The 21,598-nt window shown below is 34.3% G+C and overlaps 1 protein-coding gene across 4 annotated transcripts in view; it reads right to left on the bottom strand.

Moving 5' to 3' along the window:
• The window catches only part of LOC111045398 (rho-related BTB domain-containing protein 1), a 94,512-nt gene that overhangs the window by 31,747 nt on the left and 41,167 nt on the right, over positions 1 to 21,598 (bottom strand). Inside the window, exons 1-2 of one of the 4 annotated variants that reach the window (XM_039437252.1) lie at positions 16,740 to 16,896; positions 15,466 to 16,011 (exon numbers count right to left, since the gene is read on the bottom strand). The exons of 1 other annotated variant lie outside the window; for it this stretch is intronic. In XM_039437252.1, coding sequence (XP_039293186.1) covers positions 15,466 to 15,525 — 60 coding nt within the window. In that variant the 5' untranslated portion in view covers positions 15,526 to 16,011; positions 16,740 to 16,896. Of the gene's footprint in view, positions 1 to 15,465; positions 16,898 to 21,598 lie in introns of those variants that run through there. 2 more of the 4 variants (XM_039437265.1, XM_039437255.1) reach the window with 2 other exon arrangements.

The raw sequence follows: 21,598 nt of genomic DNA, 5'->3' as shown, positions 1-21,598 counted from the left end.
GGGAAATTTCATTTTAGGATATACAGGAAATATTAGTGATAGTATTGGAGTTATCAAAAATACTTTTTCACAGTGTAAAAATAAAACTGATAGAAAACGGCAATGATTGAAAATAGGTGAAATTCAATAGTCTCTATATAATAATCAAAGATAATATTGTAATAAATGACAAAGCAAAAGCATACTAATCCAGTATGAAAAACTAGAAACTTTGAAAGGCTAAACGTTGCTGGTTTGTGTTGGCGGTGGGGTGGGGCATAGCCATGCCACTTTCAAATTACGGGTGTATTTCGTTTAATCCAGGTGTTCGACTACCCTAGGAGCTCGATTAGTCTATGTGTTCGATTATCCCAGGTCGGACTTTTCCGATTAGACCAGGACCTGGTCTGAACGCACACCTTGACTAATCGAACTACTGAGTTAATCGAAGCATTCCGTCTCGATCAACCCAGTTGTTCGATTACACCAGGTCGTCTAAACGATACATGGTCTAATCGAGACACACGACCTGGTATAATCGAGACATGGGCAAAACGAGACTGAATGGTGAATGCTTCGATTAGTCCAGTACTTCGATAGCCCATATGTCAATAGCATATGTCGATAGCCCATGTCTCGATTAGACCAGGTCATGTGTCTCGATTAGACCAGGTTTCGTTTATACTACCTGGTATAATCGAACTACTGGGTTAATTGAAGTATTCCATCTCATTTAGGCGAGGTGTACGTTTAGACCAGGTTTTCAGCTTCATTGTAGAATAGGACCTGGTGTAAAAGAAAGCTGGTCTAATCGAGACACTCCCCAAATTACTAGCACATACTATATATAGTACTAATGTTCGAAAAGATCTATTCCATACTAAAATATCATTTTGTATTTGAGGCTATTTTTTTATTCAGATAGAAAAGATGTAGAAAACTTTCACAACATTAATAACCTTTACAAGTAGTATACTGGGAAGATCTGTTAAAACGCTTTAGAAACACATTCACTCTAAGCTGAACCTGTGAATAGGATTTGAACTTTTGATTGATTGATTTTTATTTTGTGCTAGAGTCGGATCAGAAAAAATATTGGGCCTAGGGACGCCAAATTCCTAAATTCCTGATTAACGCAAAGCCAACACTTTTGCAATATCACAGAACTGTTCCATCCAAGACCAGCAGTAGATTTATTTTTGTCAAACTCAACATAGTTATTCTTTTATAGTTCTCTCCTTTTTTCCTGGTAGCAGAACATGACTGAATGTCACATATTTTGTCCGAAATATCGAGTTCATAGGCTATCTACGCTAGACCCAAGATAGCCTAGCCTATATAATTGTACATAATAATGAGTAATGTTCTGTATCTACATTTACATACAGATTCTAAGGATATACATTTATATTTGTCACAAGAGACACATTTTACAGGAAGAGGACAACGTCATGGAATGAGGAAAAGAAGAGCATTCGAGAGAAAAAAGAGGGGGAGAGAGATATTGATAAAAGAGGTAGCAGAGTAAGGTCGACAAGTGACATTTTGAAATCCATGTTTCTTATACACGTATCTCTTTGATGTCATATAGAGCAACACTGTTTCTGGTGTAATGACCCCTAGCGAATATTTTTTCAAGTTCGAAGCAGAATTTGCTTAGAAACAGGACCCAAATTTGAATTTTATTTTTGCTAAAAAAATAATAGCCACAAGTTCTTGGAATTCGCAAACGTAATGTTTACCCAAAAATAGACTTGAGAACCGGTTAAATTTTCTTAATTTTCCATTCAAATCAACCGGATTAAACTGGAAATGACTTTTTAAAATTCTGGAAAGGTTCATGTATTTTTTTATTTTCTCGTATGTTGGTCAAAATTTTTTATGTATCTATCTATTACACAAATCACACGAAAAATCATATAATAATAATAATAACCATGGAATAGCAATGGCTGTCTTGACGATGAATTTGAGAGATTTTCTGAATTCCAATAAACCCCGTTAAACAAAATATTAATTGAGTTTGATTTTATAGATTCGATTTTCAGAGACAAATTTCAGATACAAAGGGACACGTAATCTACTATACTTCAGCTATCAATACAAAAGGATATTTTTCTATTCTTCTCAAGTTTCAGGAACTAAACTTCACTACGTGAAATGATGAGATAAATATTATAGAAGGAAACACAAGAAAACACGTCAGCAATTCAAAGCAATATTATTAGTGAAAACACATCTTTCATTGAAGACTTAATTTTCTCTGTTGAGAAAGGTAAAGTTTGAAATTGATGATTCAGTGACGGCTACAATTAGGCCTATCCTACACAAAGCAACGTCAGGTGGTAAAGAGGTTCTTCTGAAAGCTAGCTAGACTCCACATTTACTAATGAAAATGTACATTATTGTCAATAACGAGGGTTTGAAAAGTGGATGGACTTGGAGGAGATAAAATTATTGAGAATAGACGAAGACAATAAACTCCTGCAATAAAGGATGATTTCCTAATTGACCTACATTAAATAAGGAAATTTATAGTTGTTTTGTGACTGAATATTGTGATATGACAAACTAGGAGAAGGACATAACTGTTCACTACTATCTATTAAGGGGAGTGTCATTCTCTTTTTGTGAACCACACAACAGGTGGAAATTTGGCAGATTGTGACATGATACCTAGTACTGTTTTTTAGATAGAGTTGGAAAATTGAACAGTGGTTGATAACAACTGGATAGTTTCTATTAAGTAGAAAATCGTACAAAGAAACAATGTGCTTCTTGATAGGGAATTAATCATTAAGGCTTTTATATTGAGGGTCCAAGTTGAAAAAGATTAATTTTTCATAAGATAATCCAAACTTAAAATAAATAGTGCCGGTTGCACAAAAGCCGGTTAAATTTTAACTGTGATTAATTCCACGAGAACCAATCAGAGAAGCTGTATTGTCAAAAAGGCCTCCTCTGATTGGTTCTCTTGAAATTAATCACGGTTAAAATTCAACCGGCTTTTGTACAACCGGGCCATATTATTTTTTAACTGTTGCACTGTTATATGTTACTATCATAGAAAACTTCAATTTTTTGTATTACAGTTTTCTTCAAGTTTATCACTGAATTTCCATAATAAACTGAACTCATCAAATAACAGGAAGTAGATGTTCCAAACAAAAAAAATAAACCAAACGATGACTCGAAAATTGATAAATTCCTCCTTGTGTACTAAACTTGATTTGTCTTAAATGATATGAAAAAACTATGACTGTCCTATGAACTTGTGTAGAGCCAGTCCCTAGGTTCAACCCTATGTAGAAACTGTTATGAGATGTAATGTAGAACTTCGGCTGTTTTTTTTATATTTTTAGGGCTGTGAATCCTGCATACTACCGGAGATGAAATATAAGTCTCAACATCTTGAAAAATATTATCTTAAAATATAAGTCATATATCTTCCCTCTGATCTTATAAAGTGTAGACTTTCAATTTCCAGCTTCTTCCGTTCATTTCATATTAGCAGTAGAATCATATTCAAGCACCCAGACTGCAGCAGCCAACGAGCCAACTGAATTGTTTATCACATTTCCAGTTATTGTAAACACACATATCTAATCTTATCTCTCTTCCTTTATAGGCTTCCATCCTCTCGCATTCTCTCTACATACTGCACTATCCCATATATCATGAATCTATTTCCATCTATAACACACTATCCTAAATAGAAATACACTCTTCCTATCAGCTTACACACACAACATCCACACGTGTACAGTTCAAATCCACGTGTGCATACTCCTCTCACGTCCTAACATTACTCTCATTCACTCTCTTTTTCTTTCTCCACCGAATTTCCCTAACTCTCTCTTACTCCATCATATCATATTGACATTGACACAGTCAATCTCTCATATACTTATATTCTCTTTCTCTCATACGCACATAATCTCTCCACTCTCTAACATCCTCTCCTTTTTTTCTCTTTCTCTTTCTCTCTCTCTCTCTCTCTCTCTCTCTCTCTCTCTGGGTCAACGAACTCCGTCCAAAAACACTCTCGGAGAAGAGAGCATTCGACCAACTGAGCAGATGACCTTGAGGCTAATATTTAGAACCGACTTTCCTATTGATACACACTCACTGATAACAAAACAGAGAGTCTATTTTTAAACCACGGCCGGTGATTCAAATCTGGACCAGTGATTTGTTAGTTATAAGTTCTTTCATATCTTGTTGGTATTGTGGTTTGGTATGCTGCTGCTACATGCTGCAGTATGCAGGTCAACATTTATTTCAATGACTTGTGGCAGCACAACATTTCATTCTGATCTTTCCGTTCATCGAGGGCCGTGTTTATGAACTACTTTTAACTCAAGCCTACTTTGATAGGATTGTCAAGCAACCAAAAACAGGAACCAATCAAAACGATTCTAGTGTTTCGTTAAAAAGGCTACTTTCACACGATAGGAGACGTGCAACTTGAACACTGAACAGTGTTCACGTTTTTTTGTCGAAGTACATTGAGCCAAATCGTGTCTCTCATATGCTACTCCTCCTCCTTTTTGTTCTCTACCTCCTCCTAGAAGAAGAAGAAAAAGAAGAAAAAAAGAAGAAGAAGAAGGAGAAGAAGAAGATGAAGAAGGAAAAGAAGAAGAACAAGAAGAAGAAGACAAAGAAAATAAGAAGAAAAAATATGAAGTTTTCAGTTCATCATCTTCTAAATATTTATTATTTTTTAATCACTATTGTATAGTATATCTCCATCTTCCTTATCCTCTTCTCCACTTCCAAGATCCACTAATTCTTATTCCTCTCTAATGCTACTCCTTCTTCTTCTTTAATCTCTTCATTGTAATAGAAGAAGAAGAAGAAGGAGAAGAAGAAGAGAAAAAATGAAGTTTTCAGTTAATCATCGTCTAAATAGTTATTTTTTTATCACTATTGTATGTAAAGAAGAAGTAAAGGAATAAGACAAAGAGAAGAAGGTGGAGAAAAGGAAGAAGAAGAAGAAGAAGAAAAGTATGAAGTTTTCAGTTCATCATCTTATAAATATTTATTATTTTTCATCGCTATTGTATAGTATATCTTCATCTTCTTATCCTCTTCTCATCCTTCATGATCCACTAATTCTTTTTTCTCTCATATGCTACTCCTTCTTCTTATTTTTCTCTTCCTCCTCCTAGAAGAAGAGAAGAAGAAGACTTCTTTCTTCTTCTTCCACTATCTAATCTTCTTCATGTTCTACCACTTCTTATTTCTATCTTGCTACTCCTTCCCATTCTTATCTTTCTTCAATGAGAAGAAGATAAATAAAGAGAAGAAGGAGAAGAAGAGGAAGAATAGAATGATGAAGAACAGGAGAAGAGAAAGAAGAAGATGAATAGATGATAAGAATAAAATTACGATTTTGAGTAGAAGAAGAATAAATAATAGAACATGATGAAAAAAAGATAATATAGTAAGAAGCAGAAGTAGGAGAAAAAGAAGAAGAGCTACAACATGATGTTGAAGAAAAATAAGTTTGGAGATGTAGAAAAATAAGTAGAGATGAAGAGAATAAGATAACATGAGAAAAGAAGAAGAAGCTGATGTATTACTATTATTACATTCATTTAAACTAGACTACATAAGTCACCCTATCCATAATATTGGTGAAGCTGAATTTTTGCAGGATGTTAGTAGCCTGGAATCACAATATACTCATATATACTCCATTTATATGGATGAGAAATGATTAATTATTATATGAATTGTAATATATGTATATACGTAACACAGCCGCAAGCCGGTCCCTAGCCCGGGCCCAATCTTTGCGGTTGTGGAATGTGGAGGGGTTGTAGTTAAATTTATGGAATTCAACTTTCGTTATTTTGATGTGATTCAGTTCATGTACAGATTTAGAATATAATTTGAAATTACTAGACTGCATAAACATGTGGCACTAAGAGAATGGTTACCATGATTTTATTTTATAACTTCAAATCTCACATCAAAAACTCTATTAATCTAATATTTTGGTGAGAATTTTTTCGCTGGGGATGATGCCCACGTCATGGTTTGTATAAGGGTGATGAGACTGATGATGATGATAATGATGAGAGACGTGACCTGATATGTGTGAACATTCTTATGTTCTCCTGGGTCCCCGAAAACAAAGAGAGACTTTTTCAGAGATTCGACTGTATTTCATAACAAAGCTTACCAGACCTTTTTTTGAACAAAAACAATTTTTGGATAGAACATGTTTTTTCAAAAGAGGACTGGTTGTCTGTCCAGTCTGAAACCTGGAAGAAATTGTTAGTTTAACTTCAACAATAAGAATATAACAATAGTTAACACTCACACTTCCTCCTACTCCATCACCTCCTTCTTCCCCTTCTCCTTCTTCTTCTTCTTGTTCTTCTTTTTCTTCTCCTTCTTCTTCTTCTTCTTCTTCTTATTCTACTACTTCTTATTCTGCTACTTCTTCTTCTCCTTCTCCTCCTCTTCCTTCAGCTCCTCCTCCACCATTTTATTCATCTTCATCTTCATTATAGGAGTTTTCTCTGATGTTACTATCATAAAAAACTTCAATTTTTTGTATTACAGTTTTCTTCAAGTTTATCACTGAATTTCCATAATAAACTGAACTCATCAAATAACAGGAAGTAGATGTTCCAAAAACAAAAATAAACCAAACGATGACTCGAAAATTGATAAATGCCTCCTTGGGTACTAAACTTGATTTGTCTTAAATGATATGAAAAAACTATGACTGTCCTATGAACTTGTGTAGAGCCAGTCCCTAGGTTCAACCCTATGTAGAAACTGTTATGAGATGTAATGTAGAACTTCGGCTGTTTTTTTTTTTTTTTAATTTTTAGGGCTGTGAATCCTGCATACTACCGGAGATGAAATATAAGTCTCAACATCTTGAAAAATATTATCTTAAAATATAAGTCATATATCTTCCCTCTGATCTTATAAAGTGTAGACTTTCAATTTCCAGCTTCTTCCATTCATTTCATATTAGCAGTAGAATCATATTCAAGCACCCAGACTGCAGCAGCCAACGAGCCAACTGAATTGTTTATCACATTTCCAGTTGTTGTAAACACACATATCTAATCTTATCTCTCTTCCTTTATAGGCTTCCATCCTCTCGCATTCTCTCTACATACTGCACTATCCCATATATCATGAATCTATTTCCATCTATAACACACTATCCTAAATAGAAATACACTCTTCCTATCAGCTTACACACACAACATCCACACGTGTACAGTTCAAATCCACGTGTGCATACTCCTCTCACGTCCTAACATTACTCTCATTCACTCTCTTTTTCTTTCTCCACCGAATTTCCCTAACTCTCTCTTACTCCATCATATCATATTGACATTGACACAGTCAATCTCTCATATACTTATATTCTCTTTCTCTCATACGCACATAATCTCTCCACTCTCTAACATCCTCTCCTTTTTTTCTCTCTCTCTCTCTCTCTCTCTCTCTCTGGGTCAACGAACTCCGTCCAAAAACACTCTCGGAGAAGAGAGCATTCGACCAACTGAGCAGATGACCTTGAGGCTAATATTTAGAACCGACTTTCCTATTGATACACACTCACTGATAACAAAACAGAGAGTCTATTTTTAAACCACGGCCGGTGATTCAAATCTGGACCAGTGATTTGTTAGTTATAAGTTCTTTCATATCTTGTTGGTATTGTGGTTTGGTATGCTGCTGCTACATGCTGCAGTATGCAGGTCAACATTTATTTCAATGACTTGTGGCAGCACAACATTTCATTCTGATCTTTCCGTTCATCGAGGGCCGTGTTTATGAACTACTTTTAACTCAAGCCTACTTTGATAGGATTGTCAAGCAACCAAAAACAGGAACCAATCAAAACGATTCTAGTGTTTCGTTAAAAAGGCTACTTTCACACGATAGGAGACGTGCAACTTGAACACTGAACAGTGTTCACGTTTTTTTGTCGAAGTACATTGAGCCAAATCGTGTCTTTCACATGGTGACTCCTATCCAGGAACCTCGTTTTGTCACGTCTTTTCCCCTCGAGGCAAGCAGAGGCAAGATCTAACAACTACGCCGCCGTTTGCTCAAAGTATGACTCATCACTTTTTTCTCAAAGTCTAACCTCCTTAAAAATAAAGATAGAAGATTTCTGATTTCGGATTTGGATTCAGCGACCTCAAATTCTTTAAAGCATAAGTCCCGTTTTCGAAAATATCCGAAAACAAGGAAGTTATGGCTGTTTTTAATAAAGCTTTCTATTATCATATAATTATACGGTAAAAACGAACAGGTACTGTACTATACAGTACGTAAGTACTGTAGCTATTATAATACAACTTACACTGTATTCGTGTAGGAATTTGGTAGGATATTTATCTTGATTTCTGAAAATACCCCAAAATAAGGAGTAAGATAACTTTGAAAAACCAAAGTTTTCCTGCCGATTGAAGAAACATTAAAAATTAGTCTAAGACATATTATGTCTTAGAATAAAAACGTGTAACAAATATCAGATCACTATTCAAGCTATCAAGCTTTTCATAAATTTATTTGTCTCCTCATGGCAGAAGGTTTGCGCCCAACGTTTTCACTTAAACATTTCTATGATTAAATTGTGATAGAGAACATTATCGTATTGATCTTCTAAATCCAGTTACATGTACATCGATTTTCGTAAAATTGATTTTTTTACCGTTCCTATGAATTCTAAGAATTCTATGAATTGTTTATACAGGTTCATCACAGGCCAGGTGGTCTGAGCTATTCATGACTTTTTTCAGTATGCATTATCAACTCAGCAGTTCTAATACACAGACATCACTACTTGGAATGCCATGACATTTTCTATTCTTTCAATTCCTATTATTACCATAGATCGATTCAGATCAGCACAATGTTTATACTGTATGTTCATAATAGATTTTTCTGATTGTAAAAAGAAATAGTCAATAATTGCTGGGAATTTAAAGTGATATTCAACGATTTGAACCTGATAAATTGGATTGTTGAATGACAATTGAAATTCAGTGAATTTTACTGTACAACATTCCTTTTCCTCCTATTTTATTGGGTGATGAGTGGAGATGATTTATGATTTCATATTTGGATTCATCTTTTCATAGTTCAATATTTTTTTGGAAAACTAGAACTTTTAAAAATTAAAAATGTTTATGTATAAACTTCTCATGTGTTCAAAAACTTCTTAAAACCTTTGCCTGTCCCTTTGTGAGGCAGGAGTATTATATCTTAGTACGTACTATATAATCATATGATAATGGAAAGCTATATTAAAACAGCTATAACTCCTTGTTTTCGGTATTTTTGAAAATGGGACTTACGCTTTAAAGAATTTGGGGTCGCTGAATCCAAATCCGAAATCAGAAATCTTCTATCTATATTTTTAAGGAAGTTAGACTTTGAGAAAAAGTGATGAGTCATACTTTGAGCAAACGTCGGCATAGTTGTTAGATCTGTCGGCTTATTCGTAAGATCCCCATGTGAAAGTACAGGAGAGCTGCAAAATATGAAATATGATCTTCCGTAATATGATATTCCAGGAGCGAGGTCTCTGCCGTGTGAAACTGGCCTTACTACGCAGCGCGCATTCATTCAAAAAAACATAACGTTTCATTACCACTCTTAATAATATTATTTAATGTAAGATTGCAGCATATTTACCTACTGCTTCGAATCAACTGGTCAGCAGCTTCCGACAATACTTATCATTCTGATCATCATCCCATAAATCATTGAACCCAGTGAACCTATAATCCCTAGACAATTTATTCGCTTTACGATTCAACAAAGAAACAGGATAACTGGGCAGGGAAAACATAACCTTGTGTCAATCTTGCACAGATTCCGGATTTTGAGAATGTTCTCACGTTGTACCACCCAGCAAAGGTAAGTGAAGCCTACACAGCGTGGCTTCAATAGCAATTCAGTTTTGACCAGTCTACCATCTTTAAAATTGAAGTAGGTAATTGCCTTCCTAGAATCAACATCAGTCACCACTGCTCAAAAATTTGACAAAGATTTTGTCTACCTATGCTAGAGAGCTAGAGGCAAATAAGACTTCCTAAAACAGGATACATAGTGCCTTTTAGAACGCTTGAATAATTTAGAACAAACGTCCTATTTTTTCAGCGGTTTCATGTAACCTATTCTATCCCAACCACGGTCTCTTGTGTTACGAGCAAAAAGCACTAGATCTTTCCTTTTTTACCTCTTCTTTCTCTTTCATCCTCTCATCTACTTTACAAACTACTTCTTCTCTCCCATCGTCCTCCACCTCCTCTTCTCGCTCTTCTTCATCACCATTTTTTCTTCTCCAACCATTCCCTCTCACTCACTCTCTTTTTGTTTTTTCTCTTCCCCCCTTATTACCAACTCAACTCTGAGGAAATCATTCCTCTCGGCTACTATCTAGTTTCTCAACCCTTCACAATTTTTTCTACTACCCAACAGTTTGGAACCACTTTTTTCATGACTTGCTTGACCTATTCCATACTACCTTCTATTTCAACTTGAATTTTGTTCTCTTACTTCAAACTCATCCTATGGTTCAAACCTTCCAATGTAATTCGTCATCTGGACCCTTCAAACAGTACTCAAATCTATCTAATAATTATTTTGACATGGGCAGGAATTCACTCATCAAAGATGATCTTCTCTTCTATTTGAATTAAATATTCTTGCTTTTCTTCCCAATTGTTCCATCACTTCTCCATCCTCTTCATCAATACTACAATAATAACCAACTCTTTATCACTGGAACATTTTTCCTACAATAGTATTCTATTTTTCATTTATTTTCGCTTAAATTTATTTATTCATTCATTTAATTCCAACAAGTGAGTATATGAACATTTTGTTGCCTTGACATCACTACCAAACTTGAGAGCTTTGGTGAGTAGTGAATTGGTGAGTTAACGACAGTTTAAGGCAAGTTTTTTTGTCAAAAATAATAAATTAAGAAAACATTCTTCGCTCTTGAAAAATTATGTTTTTATAGAATGTATTTATTGTTGTTAGAATTTGTAGCATTATAATATTTCTATATAACTTTGTAGCTACAAGCTAATACAATGGCATTTTCATCTGTACAGGCTACACGTTACTAAACCTCCTTACTAGTTACTTGCTATTATTAGAAACTTCTTACTTATTACATACTACTGTTTCTTCAGCATAATTCCTACTTCGTTTCTCCCGAACTTCCTCTGGCCCATGATCTTTCTTCCTAATGTTTACCATCCACGTTTACCAAAAGCCATGATTGCCATTTCTAAATTTCAGTTTTCTCCCTTTTCTCACTTCTACTTCAAATCAAATTGAAAAATGACATAATATTTGCTATTGAATAGCATACGATTTTCTATTTTTTCTCTATTGTCAAACTGACAGCAGAATTTGGAACAAACGTCAACCGACTGTATTTCGATCAAAAGTATCCTAACTGCACGGTAAAAGACTCATGGAAAGCCTTTCTTCTCTCTACTTGAACAATAAAAGCGACCAAAAATAGTTTTGTCACCGGCGTTCAAAGACCCTTCAAGCTAACTGCCGCCCGCTGCCGCCGCCAACCTAATGTTTTATTCAAGTGTCGCAATACGCTGAAACAGAACAGTCCACAGTCCCTACACTAATTAGCCGCCTACTATTTAAAAATCAGGCACAGCGACTACTGCAAAAGTGACTGCTATGATTTACGTGTACAGCATTAATGCACTAATGCACAATTCAACTAATTCATACTGATGCAAATGTTGCAATGAAATGTGAAACAGACAAGATTGAAAATCAGGTTAAATAAAACAACTTACTTAAATCAGTTATAACTACAAAAAAGTATAAAGATTAATACAGTGAAGTTTTGACACATCGAGCCCCCATAAATCGGATTCCTCGTCACAACATTCATTTTCAAAATCCTTGTAAGTACCCGAACATAATACTCTACGTGAAAGTGATAGTGATAACTATTGGTGAGAATATCCCTAAAATAAAATGTTCACTGTTCAATTTCAATATTTGAAGGTTTTCTTTAATACAGGATAAAGATAAGCTTTATGAATGAGATTATTTTTGATGTGTTATGTGTACAAATGGCTTGAAGAAGTTGTAATGCAATCCTTAACTCCATGGGAACGGCTTCAGAGTAGATAGTGTATTTATTAATGAAGTAGGATAAAAATGTATAAAAATATAGGATAATCATAGAAACCATTACTAAAGTGAAGTTCAATATTAATGAATGTAAATGAATCAATAATCAATGTAATTTCAAACTTAGCATAGGACAACAGCAAAAACAATCCCACGAAAATAAGTCTCCAATTGAGAATTCTAAATCAACAATTTCAATTCACCGAAAGGTCAATAGTCTAATGACACATTCTGATTATCATAAATTGAAATTGGTTTCTTCTATCAAACCAACGAGCTAGATCGTACTAGCTATATCTAGATTCTATTATTTCAATATACTATCTATCAAAATTCTTATTGACTCATTTGAATTCATTCAGAGAAGCAACTGTGTAGCTACTGATTCATTCATCTTCAAAAAATCAAGGCAAGGCCATCTCGTGGATGAGCGATTTTTATGAGAGAAGTGAAACAATCTAATGCTCGCTTTTCATAATACTGTAACAGAATTATTCATTTCTATTGAATTAAAGAAGATCTAAGTCTAAGAGCAAAGTGTTTCAAAATGTACGACCCGTTTCAGTTCACATCACACACACTTTCGAATAAATAATAGATTGCTAGCTGATGTTGTCTGTGGGGTCAATGTGGACTAATGAACATTTGGATTTATTATGCATCTTCACAAACTTGTATTTGTTCATGATAAGCACTTTTTCATGATGAATTGATGATATACCGGTATTAGACATAATAATGTCATTCATTCTTGAATTATATAATTTCTTTCTTATATTCAATAATTTAGTTCAATCCATCACTTTATTGTAGATAATATAAAATATTGTAGATAATTTGTACGATGTAACAAACCCATGATAATCCGCTCTGAAATTTTTACACTGCTTTCCGATAAATAATGCTTCCTCAACTCGTAATTCAATTGATAAAAGGTTTGTTTCTAAATTAAAAGCGCGTGGCTACGCGTTTCTAATCGTATTACGTAATGTGCAAACCTTGAAATTTTGTAAACAGCAGTCGAATATTTCGGTAACTATTATTACACTTTGTAGTCAGTTCACCGTTTGTTTACAATCTGCAACTTTTGGCAGAGTACAACTACAGAGATACAGAATAATATTGAAACTGGCTTCATTATGCCTTTGTTACAATATATCTCTAAGCTGCAAGTAGTGTTTTATATGAGTAAATCGCTGAAAAAATACAAATAACAATTTTTGTGATTTCTTCAGGTGTAATCAGGTTTATTCAGGAGTATCAAATACATTTTTGAATATTTTAGAACATTCATATGAACCGAGAAAGTATGATACAAGCTTTGATAGTAATACTACGTTAATATGAAAATAATTCATGATTATTGAAGTGTATGTCGAATATTTCTTTAAATTGTGTTAGTGGATAGCGAAAACCTAACCCTATTTAGATAACACTTTTTACTAACACATTATAAGAAATATTTTATAATGTTCTAATTAACGCCTTGAAAAATTATCAAACTTTAATATCATCAATTTGCCGTCTAGAGTCCGCAGGAGAGAAATAAATAAGTAGGGGTCATCTGTATTTTTTATTGTTGGTGTAATAATAATTCATTAATAGTAATTTCAATAAGGTATCTTTGAACTTATGATCAGCAGAATGAGTTTAAGAATATTGAATAAGAGAGATCTTTTGAGATTTAAAAAAATCTTTAGAATTTGATGGTTTATTTGTTCGATCATAAAACCAAATTTTATGGCAAGCTCAAATTTTGTTCCTGGTTCAATTCTATTGAAAATCAATATTGTGAAATGTGAGCTTTCAAAACTCTATTATTAGATTTGTAGACTATTTTGGGATTCAACTAAGCAAGGTATCCCATGATTCTGTTTGAATTTGTGAAATGGATTGAGAAGACTGAGGACATCATTAACCAGAATGCTGATAACTTATGAAAATAACAGACACAATTCAATTTAAATTTGAGGCGACAGTAAACAATAATAAATTCAGAAGATTTGTCAACTAACACTGATAAAGTCAACAAGATTAAGAAATTGATTCAACAATTCATTCAAAAATAGAAATATAACGTTTGGTGTTGATTTTTTCACCGTTATGTTAACAATTCAAAGTTCAGATGAATATAAATGAACGGAAAATAATATCAAAATTTATTGTCATCTTATTTACGTCCGCTCTCAAAAATTATTGATTTGAACAAATTCATAATTCCAGTCCTTTATTTTTGGATATAGGGGAGATACTATTCAGTTCTTCCTGAACAATTTCTAACCAATTGAATGTTCATTAGATGATTTAATAGCATCCGAAACACTAGTCTACAAAAGTTTGTTTTTGTCTCCTCTTTGCCTGTAAAAGTTGCAATATCTAATCCAAGACCTAACAGCTCAGTCAAAAATATAGAGATTTCGCAGGTAGAATTTAAAATTAGCAAAAATAGTACAAGAGAATCTAGAAACAGCCAATGTTGCTTTGGTATTACTGTAATTTAATGAGCAGCTATTGCAGAGATAGGGGCTTGTAATTCGATGCAAATTATACAGGCAAGAAATAAGAAGTGTACACTGTACAACCAAATGACCTATTATATACTCATTTTTCAACGTGTTTGCGAGGAAACATCATCGGTTATTTATTAGCCATGATATCATTTGGTTGAATGAGTCCCTCGACTTGAATTACGCCATTTTGATGTATATCCCATTCATACTGTACATACAAAGAGATTCGACTATGCTACACATACATTGAATCAGTACAGGTTACTTATTTAATTCAAGTCTCATGGGAATTAAGATATCAAACGTATTCCTATTTCTTCCTTATTAACGACTTAATAGATTAAAAAAAACAATTATAATTATTTTTCATGATTTTCATTCCTCCAATGAAGAATCGATTTTTGGGTTTATTCAATGGGAATTTCTCAACTATATTTTAATTTTTCCCTTGATATTGCCTGGGGCCCCGTTACATAAAAATTTAGAAGTCTTGTGAAGCTGAAAAAGCCGGTAGCAAAGTGCGAACACCCTGGACATATATTTCATATGAATATTTTTGTGGAATTTTGTAGAGGGAGTTAGAGTCATAAATAGACTTAAACATAGATAACTATGACTCCAAACATGGCAGACTAAACGAGAAGAGTAGACTAGTGATAAAAAAGTTTTAAAATGGAGGCATGGGAGGCAAGAGACACAAAGAAAAACAACAAAACAGGGATCATTCTAAACAACTATCCCATGAAAACTAATGTAAAAGAATAATGAAGGATTTGAAGGTAGGGAAGGGTGAGCTTACTTCTTTCCGACTTAACAATCCCATAGCAATGCGAGGATGGCCTCCTGACGTGCAATGCATCTGTGCAGTGGCAGACAGACAACTCTCCAATTCCAACAGAGTCAGTCACTGATTCACTATGCACTACGCACGCACACTGCCGACACGCACTGGCACTGACTGAGAACACAATCCCTACGCACTGACTGCGTTCACACTCACACAAGACGCCTTTTCTATCTCCACGCGGGATAGTGTGCACCAGGTCCTAACTCTGACTGACTACTACTATTTCTCTTTCTCTTATCTTTCTACAAACTACCAAACTCTGCTTCACGCTAGACGCTTTCTTCCCCTCGTTCTCCCTCTGTAGGCTACGCAGTGTCCTTTGAAAAAAGCAGTACGCACATTCCAATCCCTATACACAGAAAATGTGTGGACTGACACAGAAACTGCGTTCACAATACTCTCTCAAAAACAGTATGCAGGGTTCTAATTCAACATGAAAATGTTAATGGATGTTTGAAATCAATTGTTGAAACAGATTGGCAGTTTCAATACTATAGCCTGGTTTCATAAAAAGTGTAAAAGTCTTGTGAAATGAGAACATTGGACAGCAATATGTGCACACACTAGACACGCATTTTTTGTAAACAATGTTCCCGTTTAACAAGACTGGAGAATTTTATTGAATTAGGCACTAAGAATTTGAATGGCAGTTTCACAACAAGAATTTAGAAAAATTGAAATTTAAAGTGAAGTGTTATTTCTTGTTAAACACACAATTTGAAGTGCCCACTATTTAAGTGCTCTATTCAAATTATTGGAAATCTATTACTTTTTGTTTGTTTGGATGAATAAGATTCACAAAGGTTATGGAAGAATGTGAAAGTAGAGATAAATTGAAACTTATTAAATTATTTTCTTTTATAAATTAAAAACGTTTTCATCCGCTAAGGGCTTTGCACCTATACAGGTATTTCCCCCCTTCTCTGCACTGTAGTTTCATATAGCTAAGCGTTATCATACTTAGAACATTTTTTATTTTGTATTGTAAGAAATTTGCAATAGAGCAGTTTTGGCTGAAGATTGACAAGTGAAAAAATGCTTTATAATAAATGTATCAAGTACGTTAAGCAACCGCCTAATAAAATGTTTATCAATTGATACTGTAGTACTATCAACCGACACACTAATTCAATGTATTTTTATTTTATAATAATACACTAAACTCTTCTCGCAGTGAAAGAAATTCCTAAGACTATCCGATATTATCAGTTGTTAGCTACACGCACACACACCAGCACGCCACACACCGCAGTGTGTTGTTGATAAAACTTGAATAAATCACCGCAACCAGAGTTGATAAAAATAGAGACAAAAACGAGCAACGCAGAACAAAAACTGATGAAGAAAGACCGACAACAGACCAACTAAAACAAGGAACTGAAAGTTAGCTGCCTCTGTTTACGTGCCTACCGACTGGTACTCGTTGGAGGGGTGGAAACTATGGGTGGGGGAAGGGGTATTCACAGCAAGGGAGGGGAGGGGTGGTGTGTCTCTGAATGGCGCGCAGACATACTACTAGAAATCATTACCTAAGTGTGGAAATTCAAGAGTAAAATATAGTACTGTATTAATGTGAATGAATGAGTACAATAATTAATACTGATTACAGTAAGTGTAGAATTGAATGGTCATGTTGTTATGGGTATATTACTTACTGTATTGAATGAAAAATTATCTTTCCATTCTCACATGCAGTGTATAATAATTATTCAGATACCTAATTATTTGAAAGATGATGAAACTATTCAACAACAAAGAAGGTGATTGGATTTTTATGAAAAATGTGAAGAGTTGTACCAAAATTTCTAGTACATTATAGTCAGTTCTATTACTAGTATGTACTGGATTAAAGTCTTATGCAAAACTAATGTAGACCTGTGTGACGGTGTGGCCATAAAATTGAGAGCTATCCTCAAAAAGGTAAGTATAAAATAATTAGGATAAACAATATCTAAAACTACAGAACTATTGACAAGCCATTAGGTTTTTGGGTGTAAGTGATCATTTTTCTGCAAGTGATTTACCAAAGTATGTGCGCTCTAAGGGTCAGTCTCATTCACTTTATTTTAATAAATTTTTCATTCTCAATAAACTCAGAATGTAATAATTTTATTCAATAAAATTAAGAGTCCAACGAAGAATAGGTTACAATGGAACCAATACAGTACTCAATGCTTTTAAAGTGACAATAAATTATTTAATGTTGGTTCAATGAGAAAATAGCATTAATATTCATGATCTACTGATTATTCCCATAATGCTTTTTATCACATTTCATTCAATTTTTTGTCAATTAATCACTTGATAAAAGTAGAATTACACTTCCACGTTAACAAACTGCTAATGCTAAGTTCCAAACTAATCAAAGACTGCCGATTGCACGAATGCTTATTAAATTGACCACCGTAAATTGCAATCATATAGAAACAAAAGAAACAACAGAAACAAATAATTCAAAAAGAAACAATAAACGAGTCGTACAAAAAAAATTTCACCATTTTACGGCGGTTAAATTTAAAAGATAACTTGCAACCGGGTGTGAATGGTAGAGGCAGCATTTATAAGAACTCTATCAAATTATTAAGAATAATCTCATACCAGAATTCGATAAATTTTATTGGAATTATTCCACCTTTTCGAATCCATTTTGAATAAATAATTTCACACAAGTACTTCTGTCATATCGGTAGGTACTGTACTGGAAGTAAGATTGCAATGTAAGAGGGGCTACCTTCTACCTTGTACCTTCTATTAACTGCATTGGGGACTGCAGGTCTGCAGTGAACTACTTATTTGAACTTAGCCAGGGCCAAGGAGAACTTAGCACCCAAGGAGAAATGTAATGGAATATTCAAGAAGCGTCTCGAATTCTATTAACAATGGATTCCTGTGCAACTCTCTTTTGAGTTTCAGCAAAAAGAACAACCTGTCACAAGTTGACACAAATTTACTCTTTAGCTATTCACTTAATGATATTCTTCAGCTACTTTAAAAATTCAAATGTTTTCTCTTTTCTGGTGATTATGCAATATGTCTTTTTTCTTCTTATTATTTTTCTTCTCATACTTTTCTCTTGTTTTTTTGTCTTCTCCTTCTTTATGATTCCTTCACTTTATATCCCTTCATGTTTTCTAGCCCCTCTTCTTCTTTAGGGTTTTTGTCTTTTTCCTTCTCCTTCTTAATTCATTGTTGTTCACTTATCATGCAGCTTGCCGATCCTACTCACTGGTTGACTCCTGTGGTCACTAGTGACTCCTATGGTCACTCATGTCCGATATTCATGTTGGGTGGAGGGGTGGTGGTAGGACAGATCACATAACGGACATGGGTGACAAGCACCATTCTAGGCCATAGTCATCATTGATCATATTATGTGATCGGATCGGAAACCTATGTGTGCCCCGTGCTTTATTCTACTAGTAGTTCTGTGAACAGTACACCTCGCGCAGTTATAAAGCACAACCTCCTCCAATACTGTCCATCAGAGTAAATTGTGTCCTGCCCTGTCGTATTGGCGAGATATAGGTGTGTAAAGGACTAATGACTGTTTGGGTTGTTGTATCAACAATGCTAATAATTTGTTGTAAAAAGCTATGCTACTATCATCAAAAGCTTACCGAGTTGAAAGCAGAGAAAAGTCGGAAGAAAATACTATGCTAGTTATCAATATTGCATGCCTCATTGCATGCAATTGATAATCCACTCGACAGCAGATTTATGATCAGCCTTGAGTTAGGTTATCAATTGCATGCAATTAATAATCAACTCGACACCTGATTTATGATGAATAATTCTATAGTCTGATTTTTACGGTAATATTGACGTATGAAGGAGGCTCATTTTCCTTTTATATTATCCTTAAAATGTAAAATTTCCAATAACTTTGTATATACGTTAACGCGCAATTTAAAGAAAAATACCTGTCAAAATTTCATGAAAATCTATTGCTGCGTTTCGCCGTAAATGCGAAACATAAATAAATAAACATATAAAAATAAAGAGAAATGAAAAACCGTCAACTTGAATCTTAGACCTCACTTCGCTCGGTCAATTATCAAGCAGTAAATGCGGAATAAACATTTATATGAAACATACAAACATAGAGAGAAATACAAAACCGTCGACTTGAATCTGAGACCTCACTTCACTCGGTCAATTTATAATCTGTGGAGTGGATTATTCTTAGCATGCAATTAATAACGCAAACTAACATATTATTTTATCTCGACCTTTCTCTACTTTCAATTCGGGCTGAACAGTTGACAATATATCTTGTAGGAAATTGGCTTTTGTGATAGTTGTTCACAAAAGATGATTAGCATTGTCGATACGCTAACCCAATCAACCATTGGTGCTTTTTTTCACCACATCTCGCCGACACAACACGACAGAACATAATTTACTCTGATGGACAGTATTAGAGGAGGCTGTGGTTAATAACTGCGCGAGAACTACTGTTCAGAGAACTACTAGTTATTATTTTGTGTTAGACAGTATAATTTGAAATCAATACATAACTCTCATATTTTCCTCGTTTTTTCTGTTTATTTGACTTCTATTCGTCACTTTTTCCTCATTGCCCTGCTACTTCATCTTCTTATCTTTTTTTGTAGTAATAAATTTATCAAGAATATCTCCTCATTCCTACTTCTTCCTTTTTTCATCTACTTTCTATTTTATTTTTTCCCTTCCCTTTAATATTATAATGTATTCTGAATGAAAGTAGAAAATATGAAAAATGAATAGCATAGCACATGGCAGCTATGCAATGAGGGTTGCATACATTACGATTTGAAGGGGCGTTTGAAAATAGCATGCCTTAAAATGCTTAAAATGATAACAGAAAGAGTCGTGTCTCCAATGCAGACAAGCTCACTAAAGCATTCAAATGAAAATGTTTAATACGGTGGAATAATTTATTGTCACAATATTTAATTTACATGGGATAAATTATTGTGTCACAATATTGGCAAACACTATTTCTGAGATTACCATAAGACATGATAACATTATTATTTGAAGTGTTTCCAGAACAGGCACAACCATATATCATAACCTATAACCTAACAAATACGACAATCAACAAGGATGGTTGATTGGAAGTTGATACATTATTTAGTAAGGACATAGAGAAAAGATAGCGTAAGACAAGTTGTATAAGTTGTTTCTGGTAAGGACAATCGCCAATTCACCATTTAGTAAACTTTAATCGTATTCATACTTCTTTGAAACACTCTGTACAGCACTTGCCACCCAGTCTTATTCTATTAATTAGATTATCTCAATTCTCCTACACATCTTCATCTTAGGATACCTTACTATATAGGTATATTACTCCTCGCTCAAAACGTGCGGATTTCTATGACACACTTGAATTTCTATTGTAGTCAGGTGACAATAATGAGAAAGAGAGAGAGAGAGAGAAAGAGAAGAAAGAGAAAGGGGCTAGAACCACCCCACATCTATTGAAGTCAGTGACAATAAAAATAATGAGAGAAAAGGAAAGAGTAGGGAGAAGAGAGAGACCCGACCTACATATCGCACCGGTTCTATTGATCACACCGTGCAGCAGCGGTGGCATCAGAAATCATTGACTAAAAAGTACAGCATCAGCGAATAAATCCACTTGCAACGTTGCAGCGGGTCGGAGCAGCGCAACAGGTTGCCTTGCCATCACACTCTCGCCCCTACAAAACTGTACCATGCAACTTGCAACTCTTGCCAACCTTTCAAAACTTGCAATATGAAATTAATGCCACAATTTATTCATTATTTATTTACAATGCAAATAACATCAATGTAAAAACATTGGCAGATAATAGTTATTTGTATATCTAGAGTGAAAAGTACTGTTTTTTCTCCCTGAGGGAAAAGTTTGAAGCCCGAGGCGAAGCCGAGGGCAACAATTTTTCTGAGGGAGAAAAAACATTTTTCACTCGTGATATACACAACATTTTTCCTCCATCTACATTTTTATAAAAACTGCAAATAAAATAATTTCTAAAAACGTACGTGACCAAACAATGTGTTACAACATAATCTAAAAATAAGTCAAAAACGGAAGCATTTGACCTGTGGTCAAAGG

This window comes from Nilaparvata lugens, chromosome 1 (genome assembly GCF_014356525.2).
Source record: "Nilaparvata lugens isolate BPH chromosome 1, ASM1435652v1, whole genome shotgun sequence".
NCBI lineage: Eukaryota > Metazoa > Arthropoda > Insecta > Hemiptera > Delphacidae > Nilaparvata > Nilaparvata lugens.
The sequence above is the reverse complement of the archived record's forward strand: the minus strand, read 5'-3'. Positions and strand labels throughout refer to the sequence as shown.